The sequence below is a fragment of the Anomaloglossus baeobatrachus genome, chromosome 1, assembly GCF_048569485.1.
Source record: "Anomaloglossus baeobatrachus isolate aAnoBae1 chromosome 1, aAnoBae1.hap1, whole genome shotgun sequence".
Lineage (NCBI taxonomy): Eukaryota > Metazoa > Chordata > Amphibia > Anura > Aromobatidae > Anomaloglossus > Anomaloglossus baeobatrachus.
The window spans coordinates 319193922-319208982 of NC_134353.1; the positions used below are offsets into that span (position 1 = coordinate 319193922).

A 15061-nucleotide genomic window follows, 5' to 3' on the forward strand; every position below is an offset into this window, starting at 1 on the left:
AATAGCAACACCAAGGGCACGGATCCAGGCATGCTCCCCACAGGCTGCAGTGTTGCTCAGAATTCTGGTTTACAAGCTGTCAGTGTGGTTATTCTGGGACTGAGTGAGTAAATTGGAAACCCCTGTTCCTATTTCCCAATGGCACCTACACAACATCCATCATCAACGGGCTCCGGGACACAAACCCCCTACCCACGGAGGGGTTAAACATCAGGCTGCCACACCTTCGTCACCGGGATCCCCAACGGCAGCGGTGGTCCCTCACCTTACCATGCACCGTGGGTGGCGTCACAAACTTTCCAAAAAGCCCCCTGTACATATCTCCCGACTTCTTTTAATCAAGTGGCCGCGCGACCCCCAGGTCCGTAGACCCCTCGAGCCACCGCAGATCCGGATCTGAGCAGCAGCAGCCCGGCTGCTTGCAGGGGGGCGGCACACATTCATAGGGCAGGCAGCTACCAATGACGAGTTAACTGGTTCCTGGCTTCATTTTATTTGACTTCTGATAGAATCTGGTCCGTGCTTTAGCTGGTTTGATTGGCTGACCATTTTTTTCTTGTAGTACTTTTATTAACTGACTCCAGAGATGTCTCAATGTACATTTTTATGCTAACTTTTTGTCACAACATCTATATTTATTCTCACTAGGACAATATGAAATATTAGAAAGGAAAAATCCAGCTCACCGATCAGACCTGCTGTAGCATTGATATCTCCTGCGCTCGGAGTGGCGCAGCCACCAATAGAAAATTTAGAAGAAAAATCCAGCGCTGGGTATAAATTTAAAAGTCCATCTTTTTATTAGAATTCATTAAAATCCAGCAAGTGAAGTGCCATCACAAGGAACCATACAGAAGCAGAATAACGCGTTTCGACGCTCAGGTCTTAATCATGTTCTTTTTTTTAATGAATTCTAATAAAAAGATGGACTTTTAAATTTATACCCAGCGCTGGATTTTTCTTCTAAATATGAAATATTATGTATACTAAAAATATCAATGATGATAAAGCAGCAGATGGAGGTAAAATAAGAACTAACATCACATTATACATGGTAGTTGTCGTGGACATTGGTACCCAATTGATCCTCTCAATAGTTCTCACAGTGATGCTGTTAAATATTGTGGCGCATTGCTATATTCGAACTTTATGGTATCACTGCAGTTTTTGATTTTCCCTTTTGACCGAATGATATCAGAAACAAGATGTCCTCCCTTTCATCCTTGCGTGCTATGAAATGTAATCATACTCAGGTCGACCATCGTCTCTTCTCCAATAGCTTACTGAATGCCTTCCGACCTAGGGGCGCATCTTTCAGCACAAAATTGCATTCCATTAGCTGTGCTTGCCATCAAGTTTTTTTTTTTGCTTAATACACAAGTAAATTACCAGGCCTTTCTTCCAGAAAGTAATGTGGCACCCATGAAGGACCCACCCTGAATTTGTGTTGTATATTGTCATTACACATTGCCTGATTGAGTAACGTCCTACTGCCGATGCTGGCGCTGGGCAGTATGCTTAGTCTGCCATTTCAATTGAAATGTGTCCACCTGGGGTGTGGTGTCCCTGATGGCAAAATACACTGCCAACGTCATACCTTTTGAACTGGTCACGTTGGTAAATTGGGAGCCAATGCAGAGGGGATTTGCAGAGGGGAGAAGTAGAGCTATAGTGAGGAGAGAGATGGATTAGAATAGCTTGAGTACAAAATAAAAAAAAAAAGTAAGGAACTTTGGCAAGTCTAAAATAATACAAAACTACAGTTTTGTGGCTACAGCTTTTATGTAGACCAATGCATTCCCATGTCTCGACTTTCAAAGCCTTAAGTGGCTCAAACAAGTGAAAAAAGATGAACGATATGCACAGCTAATCATTTTGACATTGCTGTGCATTTGTTAGTACTTTTTGGAAGTTTTTTTAGTGAATTTTCAGAAGGGTTACATGTGGAATCCACCTTAGGCCTCTGTCACACGTTCGTGCCTCCGGTACGTGTTTCCCAGTTTTTTTCATGTACCGGAGGCACGTATACACGTGGACATATGATTTCATAATTCTTTGGACACACGTAAGTATTTTGGAACGGAACGTGTGTCCGTTCCGTACTTACGTGTGTATGTGTGTTTCGCACGCTGACATGTCCACGTTTTCTCTAGCACACGGGTGTCACACGGCCCGCACCCATACCACACGGATGTAGTGTGGATGCGGTCGCGTGTGACACGCGCCGGAGAAACACGTGTCATTATTGTAAAATAAAAAAACACATACTCACCTCCACAAGCCCTGCAGAATCTTGCGCCCCAAACAGTTGCTGCCGTCCGCTGCTCGTTATGAGCGTGTTATGGAGGTGGGCGTGCTGTCACGGGCTCTAATCTCCGCTCCTCCGCTCAGCCAGAAGCAGCATCAGTGGGGAGTGGGCGGGGCTGGAGCCGAAGATCAGAACCCTGGACAGCAGCGAGGACCACGTGAGTATGCAAATTACCGGTTATCCGGAGAACACACACGTGGACTGCACGTCCACTAATGTGCTAGAAACTAAATGACAACTACAAGAAGGCCCCCGTACTGTCTTGACCATATTGTGGAGTGTGATTATACTCTTTCTTGATTTGTCTTCTTGACCATATTGTGCAGTGTGATTATATTCTGTCTTGTTTTGTCTGTTGGCCATATTGTGCAGTGTCATTATACTCTGTCTTGTTTTCTCTGTTGGCCATATTGTGCAGTGTGATTATACTCTGTCTTGTTTTGTCTGTTGGCCATATTGTGCAGTGTCATTATACTCTGTCTTATGTTCTCTGTTGGCCATATTGTGCAGTGTGATTATACTCTGTCTTGTTTTGTCGTCTTCATAGGTAGAAGATAGTACTGCCAGCCAGAATGAGACCACAACTGATGACGGACAGTCAAGCACAGCTCAGGAGAGCAGTACTGAAGTGCAGCCCACACAAGCTGGTACCATTGAACCTGCAACACAACAACTTAAAGCAGACAATCCCACTGAACTCCCAAAGAGCAATGATTATGATAACCTAGGTGCCGAGGAAGGCAGCAATGGTGGTGCTGCCGGCAATGCTCATGTATATGAACCTGAGAGTAATGGGTATTATAATGAACATGGCTATTATTATCATGAGAATGAAATTGATCCTAGAGGAGTAAAAGGTGATACTTATGGAAGGTATGAGGATGATTATCACTATAGAAACCAACTTTATCAGCACTACGCTCAACAATACGAACAATATTACAACAATCATTAGATGAAAAGCAAGGAGAGTGAATACATTTTTTTGTGAGTTTTATCATTTGTTAATATATTTGTTTTAATTTTTCAATTGCCATAAGTTTAGCACTTCTGAAAGATCAAAAGCTTTGATAAAATTTCTCTGTTAACCATACTGGTAAATATTCACCAGACCAGTCTTCAGTCTTATGTGATTGTCCAACTCAGGTATCTCCTTTTACTTTTTTGAGAGTACTGTATTATAGGTTCTTCTATTACTGGAAGAGCTGATGGTGCAGAGTAGAAAGAAATATGTATTATGTATGTAACCTCAATAGATAACCTCATTATATGGATATTTTTCCTCAAAAAATGATATAAGGATTTTTACAGTTTTCTTAGGGATACAGACAGTAAATTAAAAACATTTTTCAAATGACTTCAGCATGACAAAGAAATTTCACCATATAGAAAATCACATATCAATGGCAAATTAATGATTTTGTTGGTGAACTTATTTGAGCCATAACAATTTAACAAGAATTAAAAATGATGTCTGCTTCTAAAAACTATCTTCATATCTGAGGATAACGTAAAGCCCAGAGTGATAAGGTCTTCATATCAGTGAAAACTAATAAAGTGTTATGTGAACATATAAACTTACATTTGCTGCTTCAAATGTATGTCATGAAATATGTAAAAATCATAATAAAATATTTGCTTTCTATTTAAGAGTTGTGTTTGGTGAAGACATAAATATGGTTATACTACAGTTTTTTCCACATAACGTGATATTAATTTTCTGGAGAAAATATAGCTAAAGGAAATCTGTCTACAGGATTTTGCTTTTGGGCAGAGTGACAAATCAAGTAATATATCACAATGGGCAGATTGGTGTAGTTCTAATAAAATCCCTGTAGAAGTGTACCGCCCCGCGGGCTCGGTCGGTTGCCGAGCCGCTCGGATCCGTGCTCGTACGGTGGGTGGCTCGAGCTCTTCCACGGACCCGGGGGGTCACGTCGCTTTGAAAGGGAGTTGGCGCTACACGCAGGGGCTTGTGTGGTGAGTTCCACGGTCGGGGCCACGGTGGTTTGTAGGGGATTTAGGTTCGTTACGCCACCCACGGGTTGTGGTGAATAGATGGACACCACCGCTGCTGTTGACTAGGCCTCCCGGGGACGATGTTGCGCAGCTTGGTGTTGACCCCTCTGTGGGTAGGGGAGTGATGGTCCCGGGGGCCCGAGGGAGGAGCTGAGGCGAGGGGATGGATGCGTGCTGGGTGCTGATGCGGTGCGGTGCGGCGCGTGGCCCGAAGGCACTGGTGTACTCACTATGACACAAAACACCGGAGTCTCTGGTAAACCAAATGGGATGATGAACGGTGCCCGCAGCCGGCTGCAGCTTCCCCTTAACAGGTTGGTGGTTTCCACCTTTCTCCTGCACCTCTTCAATGTGAATGTTATGACTCCTATGCCTAAGCAACGGTAGTCCGCTCCCCGGCTTGCTGTATGTCGGGAGAGCCCTGTTTGCCCGCAGACACTGGCCCCTTGGGTCTTTATGCCTTGGCGGTGGCTTTACCCTAATGGTTGGGCTGTTGTCTTCAGTCGGGACTTGTGTGGGAAAGGTCCTAAAGTCCAGTCCTCAATCAGTTGATTCGACTTAGCCTAGTGGTTTCTGGGCTTCATACTGGGTCTGAGTACCCCTCCTGGTGCTCCGGTTTCCAATCGGCTCCTCGGTTCGGTTCCAGCGGGCCACCACCCAACCCCAGTCCCTACGGTTCCACCGGCTGTAATCCTAGCTCCTGCAGGTGGCCACCACCGTCTGCCTCCTTGCCAGAGGTGACTGGGTTCCAACCCAGACACCTGGTAGACTATGGCAGGCCTGGTCACAGGTCTGCCCTTGAACTTGACTTCTCTCCTCCACTGTCAAAGCTAATCTACTACTCTAGAACTCTCTGGTTTTCCCACCTCCAGGCCTGTGAACTCCTCGGTAGGCGGAGCCTACCACCTGGCTCCGCCCCCCTGGTGTGGATATCAAACCTGGAGGGTGGTGACAAGGGTTTGTAGGTTGGCTGCTGTCACCTTTCCAAGGGGAGGGAGTGTGTGTGCATGGGACTACCTGGGACGACCTGACTAGTCCAGGGCATCACAGAAGTAGCAGTAGTCAGAATTCTGAGCTCTGTAAAACCTTACCCACACCACTGATTGGCAGCTATCATACTAGTGATGAGTGAAACTGGACTGTAACTATCTCGATCCGGCCACCCAGGTAATTAAAAAAAGAAAGGAAAAAGAAAGAAACTAAGAATAAAGCAGTAGCATTATACTTACCAGTCTCCTGTACGGATGTAACACTACTTTTGGGGCCGTTCATTACCCTCATACATATTCTCTGTTTCCCATACCCACCGGCAGTCCCGACATCTGTGATTGGTTGCAGTCAGACTGCAGCCCCACCGTGTGTGACAGTGTGTCTGACTGCTTGGAATCACACACACTGCCTGTGTCATTACAGTGGTGTAAAAATAAATAAATAAATATAAAAATTGGCATAGGGTTCCCCCATATTGTGATATCCAGCACAGATAAAGCATACGGCTACAGGCTGCAGACCCTAGCCGTGTGCTTATCTTGGCTGTGTATCAAAATTAGAGTGACCCGATGCATTTTTTAAAAAAGTATTTAAGTAAATAGTTTAAAAAAACAGCATGCAGTCCCCTCCCCATTTTGATACCCAGCCATGATAAAGCTGACAGCTGGGGGTTGGTATTCTCAGACTGGGGATACCCATGGTTATTGGCTCAAAATAGCAGCCTACAGCTGCCAAGAATTGTTGTGTATATTAGAACTCAGTTCACCTAAGGAGACGTCACTGAGTTCAATGAGGTCACCTGAGGTCAGTTTACCTGTGGTCACAAGTGGGGTACAATGGGAACCTCCAGCTGTGACTGTAGATAAACTGAGTGATGTCACCGCTCATATCTGCGGATCAGTCAGTCTCTGCCTGAAGCCACCACATGCGGTCATGTTCTGTGCCTGCCCGCTCTGACTTCAGTATGAAGTAGAGCCAGAATCATTGTGGGACCTCATGTAAATTACGTTGGACCTGCAGGGGTGTTTTTGGAGTTAATAAATTGAAGAAAGAAGGCGCTTTTTTGTATTTTATTTCAAATAAATGATTTTTTAAATGTTTGTATTTATTTCTTTTCACTTACAATATTAGTAGTGAGGGGGTCTCATAGAGCATCCCCCATTACTAATCTAGGGCTTAGTGGCAGCTGTGAGATGTCATTATCCCTTTATATTCCCCCAATTGCCACCGCACCAAGGCAACCGGGATGAGCTGGGTAAAGTGCTGGGATTATCTCATTTGATGGATGCAACAATTCTGGGCAGCTGCAGGATGAATTTTTAGGCTGGAGGCCCAATAACTATGGGTCTCCCCAGCCTGAAAATATCAGCCCCCAGCTGTCGGCTTGATCATGGCTGGGTATCACAGTTGAGGGTCCTGCTTTATTCTTATTTTCTTTTGGGTCCCTCTAGACTTTGAATCCGGCGTCCAGTCAGATATCCAGAATTAATTCTGACCCCGAACCGGGTTTTTTAAAACAAATCTGGTTGGACCCGCTAATTCCGGTTATCTGCAAGTTTGCCCATCACTAGCAACTACCTGTGTACACTGAATTGTCAGCAAGCTGCTAGTCAGTGATGGAGCAGTATTATACACATTATCTGGACTCCCCGACACATGACACCAGCATTGAGCTGAAGTGCCTTGGGCCCAGCAGAGAAAAATCGTTCTCGGGGTCTTCCATGCGGTAATATCGAAATAATACAATGCCAATAGGGAGACTTTTCTGCTTACAAGTATGGTGTCAGTTGATAAAATGGGTCCTCCTTACAGAACCACACCCAAGAGCTGACAGATCTTCTATACACTACACCACACAGGACATATACAGGGTTGCCAACTTGACTTTGTATATTTTCTGGACAGCTTATCAAAAAATCATGGACAGATAATATTTTTTAAGGACAAATTGAAAAACCATTAAAAATCATTATGATTTTAAGTCATACATGACTACAGTTCATAATTCTATGAATTATATTAAGAAATCAGCTGCATTTATTTTAACCCCTTACTGGCCTTGGATGTACCAGACGTCCTTTTTGGCAGGGACATCCCAATCTTAGATGTACTGGTACCTCCTGGTGATTGTGCAGGCACAGGAACTGTGCCCACGCGATCGCCAGTGGTGACTCGGCTTACCCAACAGCCATGCCCCGGCTTTCACAGCAAGGGATGGTCTCCGCGTCATACCTGGCTGTTTAACCGCCTAAATGGCAAGATCAATATCATACATGACTACAGTTCATAATTCTATGAATTATATTAAGAAATCAGCTGCATTTATTTTAACCCCTTACCGGCCTTGGATGTACCGGACGTCCTTTTTGGCAGGGACATCCCAATCTTAGATGTACTGGTACCTCCTGGTGATTGTGCAGGCACAGGAACTGTGCCCACGCGATCGCCAGTGGTGACTCGGCTTACCCAACAGCCATGCCCCGGCTTTCACAGCAAGGGATGGTCTCCGCGTCATACCTGGCTGTTTAACCGCCTAAATGGCAAGATCAATATCGATGGCAGCATTTAGGGGTCTGAAGGAGTCATCGCACTTCCTTTCCATCCGCAATGTGATCGTAAAGGCCCAATTGTTGCCATGGTAACCCAAGGTCATCATGACAACCTCTGGGTCACCAAGCTATGGAAAGTGTCTGGGATCATGCCAGGAGCCTGATACTCAGGTCTGACGTAATCCCCACGTCTCATTATGATCCTGGCTCTGCTACTTACTGATGTTGCAGCATGTGGACACATCAGAGAATATGACCACCCACTATGGCTTCAGGCAGACACTGACTGAGCCACGGCTGGGAGCAGTGACATCATTGAGTTTATCATGGACCCCTCTGCAATCCCCCCCCGACCGAATGTTCTTTTGCTTGCTCCAGCATTAGGACTACAGGAAATAACTGAGGCAGAAGCAGCAACAGCTGCAGTATATTTGACATGATGGACCAGATGTTTTATCTGCTACCTCAGTAAACAAAGCAGCAGTGACTGAACAGACTGATTCAGGCATACCTAAACTATGTCCTTTCTCAGGCAGATACCCTGAGTAGAGATGAGCTAACCTGTCAAAGTTTGGCTCACCAAGCCTTACCGAGCAAATACTACGTTCTCTGAACTGTTCGTCAAACCATTCAACGAATCTTTCTAACCACATTAGATTCAAAAGGAGGCTAAACCTTAGGCAGAGAAAACACATTTAGGAACTCTGAAAAGCTTCCAAAACAGCAAAAATTTAGAGTGCAGCAACACTCTTTTGGCATAGCTATTGAATGAGTCACTGAATGAGTGACAGGTGCAGAGTTGGTTCTCTCATACCCCTGACAGTACATAAAGGACACAACTTCGAGATCCATCTGGTAGTTTTGAGATGAAAAACCTTTCAGGGAGACAGTGAGACAGTGGCATCAATTGCCCACACCCCTTCCCATTTCCCCATAGATTGTTTGCACAGCAGTTAAGTATGGTCCATGCAACACACAGGATGTGGACTGGCATTTTCATTTTAACAATCAAGAGATCCATGTGTAACAGGATTAGGCCTCATGTTCCCAGAACCCTGGCAATACAGACAAAAGACAATTTGGAGACCCATCTTGGAGTCTTAAGATTAAAAACCTTACAAGGAGACAGCGGGACAGTAGCATCAATTGCCCCCCCCCCATTTCCCCATAATGTGTTTGCACAATAGAGAAGTATAGTCTATGCAACGCACAGGATGTGGGCTGATATTTAAATTTTAAAAAAATAAAGAGATGCATGAGGGACAGGTGTAAGCCTCTTTGTCCCAGTACCCTGGCAATACAGGAAAAGACAATTTGGAAACCATCTTGAAGTCTTGAGATTAAAAATATTTCAGGCAGACAGCAGGGCAGTGGCATCAATTGTTCCCCTCCCACCCATTTCTCCATAATTTGTATGCACATCAGGGAGGTATGGTCCATGTAACACACAGGATGTGGGCTGACATTTAAATTTTTCAAAATAAAATGTGGGATGAGTGACAGAAATAGGCCTTTTACTTCCACACCTCTTCCAGGACAGACAATTTGGAGACCCATCTTGGAGTCTTGATATTAAAAACTTTTCAGGCAGACAGCATGACAATGGCAACAACTGATCCCCTCCCGTTTGCCCAGAATGTGTTTGCACAGCAGGGAGGTATGGCCCATGCAACACACAGGATGTGGCCTCGGAGTGTCACATGGGTCAAAAACACCAGACATGGTCACTTCCGTAACAGCTGACGAGCTCTCACTCACCCCAACCGCAGAGGGTAAACAAGTGTAGATTCTATGGTTGGAGACCTGTGTGCAAATAGTTTCCCTGCTGACACAGGAGGAGGAAGAAGTAGCATACATGGTTGATTTGGTGGCCAGTGGTTGGGTAGGCCCAATAGTCCGCATTTTAGTGCAGCAAGTTTTCCACAGTAATTCATGTTGGTTGCACATGTGCCGGTTCGTGCATGTAGTAGACAAATTATTTGACTTTTTGCCTCTACTGAGTCATTTTTTACAACATTGCGGCGGAATTGCTTTCATCAGGTAAAATAGGAGCTACTGCTCCTATTTTACCTGATGAAAGCAATTCCGCTGAAACGCGTTGTAATAATAGGAGCGCCTAATTAATAAAGTTTAAATAACTAATATCAGCATATATCCTTATTGCGCTATATTAGACCGAAATAATTTTTTCATATACCCCCTCCCCATTGGGAATCGGTAATAGCTGCAAAGGACCTGCTGACATATCAAAAAATCCAGCTGGTAGCTGGAGGATTGAAGGGAAAAAAAAACCTGAATTCCATGGTGCCGGTGGAAATCAGTAACTGACAACGTTACCCCAAATCTGGACTCCTGAAGCCTGGTTACAGGATCTGCTCGGAGGAACTCCAGACTGATAAGCTTACACTGAAGTTGTGCGGGGGCGCACAACCAACAAAGGTGAGCATTTCTAATATTTTAAACGCTAAAAGGATTCCACGGGTGCTTCTCATAGTGCGCTTGTTTTATCTATCTATTGTTTACAACATTGGCATACAAAGTAAGTTGGGTCATTCTATGTGGTCTCAAAAAAGGCACAGGCTTGGCAACCCTTCCTGTGAACTGTAGATCCACAACCGCTGCTGGATACAGCAAGAGTTGTTGCTGAAGATGCAGTGCTTCTCATGGTTGAATCACTATGAATTTTTTTACCTATTTCAGTAGCAAATTTACAGCACAATACCTAGAATGCAATTGACTGTAATTTTGAGCAGGCAATGAAAACTGACAAGACCTTTTTTTACCTAGTTCACTAGCAAATTTACAGCAGGCAGTACTAACTAACAATACCTGGAAATGTGATTGACTGCATAATTTTGAGCAGGCAATGAAAACTGACAAGACCTTTTTTTTACCTAGTTCTCTAGCAAATTTACAGCAGGCAGTACTAACTAACAATACCTAGAAATATGATTGACAGTGTAATTTAGAGCAGGCATTGAAAACTGCCAAGACTTTTTTTACCTAGTTCACGAGCAAATTTACAGCAGGCAGTATTAACTAAAAATACCCAGAAATGTGATTAACTGCATAATTTTGAGCAGGCATTGAAAACTGAGAAGACTTTTTTAGCTAGTCTACTAGCAATTTCACAACAGGCTCTACTAACTAACAATACTTAGAAATTCAATTGACAGTAATTTTGAGCAGGCAATGAAAACTGACAAGACCTTTTTACCTAGTTCACTAGCAAATTTTCAGCAGGCAGTACTAACTAACAGTACCTAGAAATGTGTTTCACAGCCTAATTTGGTGCAGGCTGTAATACGTAGCAATACCTAGAAATGTATTTCTCTGCCTAAATTGAAGCATGCAGTAATACCTAGCAATGCCTATAAATGTGTTTAACTGGCTAATTTGGAGCCAGCACTAATAGCTAGCAACAGATACAAATGTGTTTCACTGGCTAATTTGGAGAAGGCAGTAATAAGCAGCAATAGCTATTTAGATCTTTCAATGTCAACTCTTTAGCAGGCATCGATTTGTGGCACACAGCTTTCTGTACACCGCACGTTCCTATTCTACACTACCCTTTTCCTATCTATCTCAACTACCTATCATTAAACCCTAGCTAAGCTAACTGTCCAGCAGCCTTCGTGAAAGCACCCTCCCTAATGTTTAACATTCACAAAATGGAACTGACTCCACTTATCCACATTTTATATGCAGATGGACATGTGACTTAGGCAGCCAATGACACAAGCCCTTGTGTCTAAACCTTGTGGATGTTTGCTGCACTTTGATTGGCTGCAGGAACATCCACAAATTAAGTTAAAAAAATAAAAAAATGGTGCCAAGCGCCTCTGGCTTCTCCCGAGTCCTTAACCCCTCCACTCATTAAACACATCCCCCCATTCATAATACAGCCCCACAATCCCATACAAAAGCATAACACGTTAGTAGAAAAGCATTTTTTTAAAATGCGATCAGTGATCAAACAAAACCAAACATTGCCGACTTTTGGAGAAAGTACACGGGTTGCTGAGCCCAAACCGAACAGGCTAAAGGGTGCTTTACACGCTGCAACATCGCTAATGATATATCGTCGGGGGTCACGTCGTTAGTGACGTACATCCGGCGCTGTTAGCGACATCGCAGCACGTGACACCAAGGAGCGATGATCAACAATTGCAAAAACGCCAAAAATCGTTGATCATTGGCACATCACTCCTTTTCATAATATCGTTGGTGGTGCATGCCGTTGGTTGTTCATCATTCCTGCGGCGTCACACATCGCTATGTGTGACGCCGCAGGAATGACGAACATCTCCTTACCTGCATTCACTGGCAATGAGGAAGGAAGGAGGTGGATGGCATGTTCCGGCAGCTCATCTCCACCCCTCCTCTGCTATTAGGCGGCCGCTAAGTGACGCCGCAGTGACATCGCTATGACGCTGAACGCACCTCCCCCTTGAAGGAGGGATTGTTCGGCGGTCACAGCAACGTCGCTGAAAAGGTATGTACGTGTGACGCTGCCGTGGCGATAATGTTCGCTACGGCAGCGATCACCAAATGTCGCACGAACGATGGGGGCGGGTGCTATCGTGCACGACACTAGTGATGTCGCAGCGTGTAAAGCACCCTTAAGGCTTGTACCGAATTTAAAATTGGCAAACCTTTATCAAACAGGTTCACTCATCTTTAACCCTGAGCCCTAATTTCATGGATTTCTTGGGCAGAAGATTGAAGTAGTGACAAGACCTCTCCTAGTAGTTTATCAAGGTATTGTCATATCCAGCCACCAATGTGTGTAATGTTAGAGAGGGTATTCATTACAACCAGTGGCAGCTAGTCTCAGACAATCAGACCATCTTAATTTCTGCAAGCTTGAAAAACCTTAGATTTATCAAATTTAATCAGGCATGTATCAGTGCCAACGTCCCCTAATGCTTTTGGCAATGACTAAATCGGCCATGACATCTGCCTTGTATAGCTATACAATACTGCTGCTCAGAATTATAGCCACTGCAGGGCGCACAAACTGCTACCAAAACAGGGATAACTTTTTTCATGGCTTGTTGACAAGCCATTGTTTCCTCATTTTAAAAAAAGTTAATATTTTGCTGCTCCCCAAAGAATTTATGGCTGACTTGAAAAAGCCATTATAATTATCAAGGTATTTTGAAAATAGCAAACCTATTGGTGATCCCAAAAAAGGGTAATGTTTTCCATCCTGGTTGAGAAATAGTGGTGAGCGAGCGTGCTCACCACTGCTCATTACTAAATTGAGCATTGGAGTTTTCCATTAACTTCCATTACACTCTGTACTTAATTCGTGCCCAAGAACCTCGATGTTTGATCAAGTAATGAGCAGTGGTGAGTATGCTCACTCACAACTTTTGAGAAACCATTAACTTCTGTACTTTCAAAACAAAAAACACCTGTTTCTGTTCCGTAAATATAGGAAACATTTTTTGATGGCTTGTAATAAAGCTATTGCGTCTTTAGCAAAGAACAATGCTCTTGATGCTCGTCCAATAGGGATCATTTACACGTATCAATAGATTGTGAAAAAGATACGGCTTCTTCTGTTTATATCACTTGTAAAAAAACATCAGCAAGCCAGGCATCTTGCTTGTAAAAGGATAATTTTTGTCCAATTTTTACTATAGAAGAAGCATAAAAAGTCTGTAAGTCCAGAGTGCTACCACCAATTACCATATGTTTTCTTCTAGCTAGATATGTTGAGGACACACGGACATTTCTAAGGGGTACTTTGCACACTACGACATCGCAGGTGCGATGTCGGTGGGGTCAAATCGAAAGTGACGCACATCCGGCGTCGCTGTCGACATCGCAGTATATGAATCCTTTTACATATGATTAACGAGCGCAAAAGCGTCGTTATCGTATTATCGGTGTAGGGTCCGACATTTCCATAATTTCACAGCAGCGACGGTACGATGTTGTTCCTCGTTCCATCAGGCAGCACACATCGCTGTGTGTAAAGCCGTAGGAGCGAGGAACATCACCTTACCTGCGTCCTGGCTGTTGTGCGGAAGGAAGGAGGTGGGCGGGATGTTTACTATTGGCAGCCTGAAGGTCCAGTTCTTCAGTTTTTAAGTGAAGTCTTGCTCCTAAGGGCTGGCACTTGGGACTTCAGTGGGTTGCTTTGTCTGGAAAACCCTGTCCCCCGCGTTGTGCTGATGCCCTCAGTCTCTGAGCTCTGGGAAGGTCCCTGATGGCCCCCTTCCTCTGCAGGTTAATTGTCAGGACGTTGAATCGGCTCCTGACTTAGGGTCCTGTACCCCAGCGTGCTTGGTACTGGTAAGCTCTGTTGGTCCCTCTCTGGTGCCTGCAGTCCCTCCTAGACCGCATCTGTCGCACCCCAGACCGACATCCCTGCACCCGGTCACCGACTCCTCTTGTCCAAGACAACTGTCTGTGACCCAACTTCGGTCTTTCTAGCTTTCCTTCCCGGGAGCTAACACTCCAGCTCCTCTCTCTTTGAGAGCTGTCTCTAGTCTCACTTGGTCCCTCCCACCAGTCTGCCTGACCCCTAGGTGGGTGGCTCTGTTCCAGCTAGACCAACCCACTGATGTGTCTGACAGGTCATGATGTGAGGTGTTGGTTGGGGTTTGTGGTGCTGATGGAAGTGACACCGGTTTCCTACGTACCTAGAACCATGGGAGGGTATGCTCTGCATCCTGGGTAAGGATACAGTTCCCTGTAGCACCCTCATGTATTCAGGAGCGCTACACACTCCTGAACATTGACAGTTGAACTGTGTGCATGGCTAACTGAGGCATCTTTGCCTCTGCAGTCCAGGGAAAAGGTTGCTCTGAATCTGGCCAGAACCAACTTTAGAGCCTTTGTGCACTCCTTGCCTCGGAAACTGTCCACTTCTAATAGACTTTTCTTGAAAACAGAGATATTTTTTTAAGAGATACATTGCAAAGTTGGAGGTATTCTCAAAATTAAATCACTTATTGACTTTTAAGTGTCTGATTGCTGAAAACCTACAGCTTTGACTTCCACTTATGGGCATGGGTCAGCATGTCTTCCACGTCAATGGAGTGGCAGCTGAGCATGTGCACTGCAATTCCATTGGAAGGCTTTATGAGGGATAACAAAGACCTGTACTTGTCTTCATTAGATGCAAATACTTTGATTTGAGTGGCAATATGTATATTCTACTGGTACAAAATTCAAATGG

The 15061-nt window shown here is 44.5% G+C and overlaps 1 protein-coding gene across 1 annotated transcript in view; it reads left to right on the top strand.

The window, feature by feature from the left end:
* Positions 1-3895, top strand: part of LOC142292149 (uncharacterized) — a 42907-nt gene extending 39012 nt beyond the window's left edge. Inside the window, exon 7 of the mRNA XM_075337306.1 lies at positions 2856-3895. Within this exon, the coding sequence (XP_075193421.1) occupies positions 2856-3263 (408 nt within the window). The 3' untranslated portion in view covers positions 3264-3895. The remainder of the gene's footprint in view (positions 1-2855) is intronic.
* The last annotated feature ends 11166 nt before the right edge of the window (positions 3896-15061 follow it).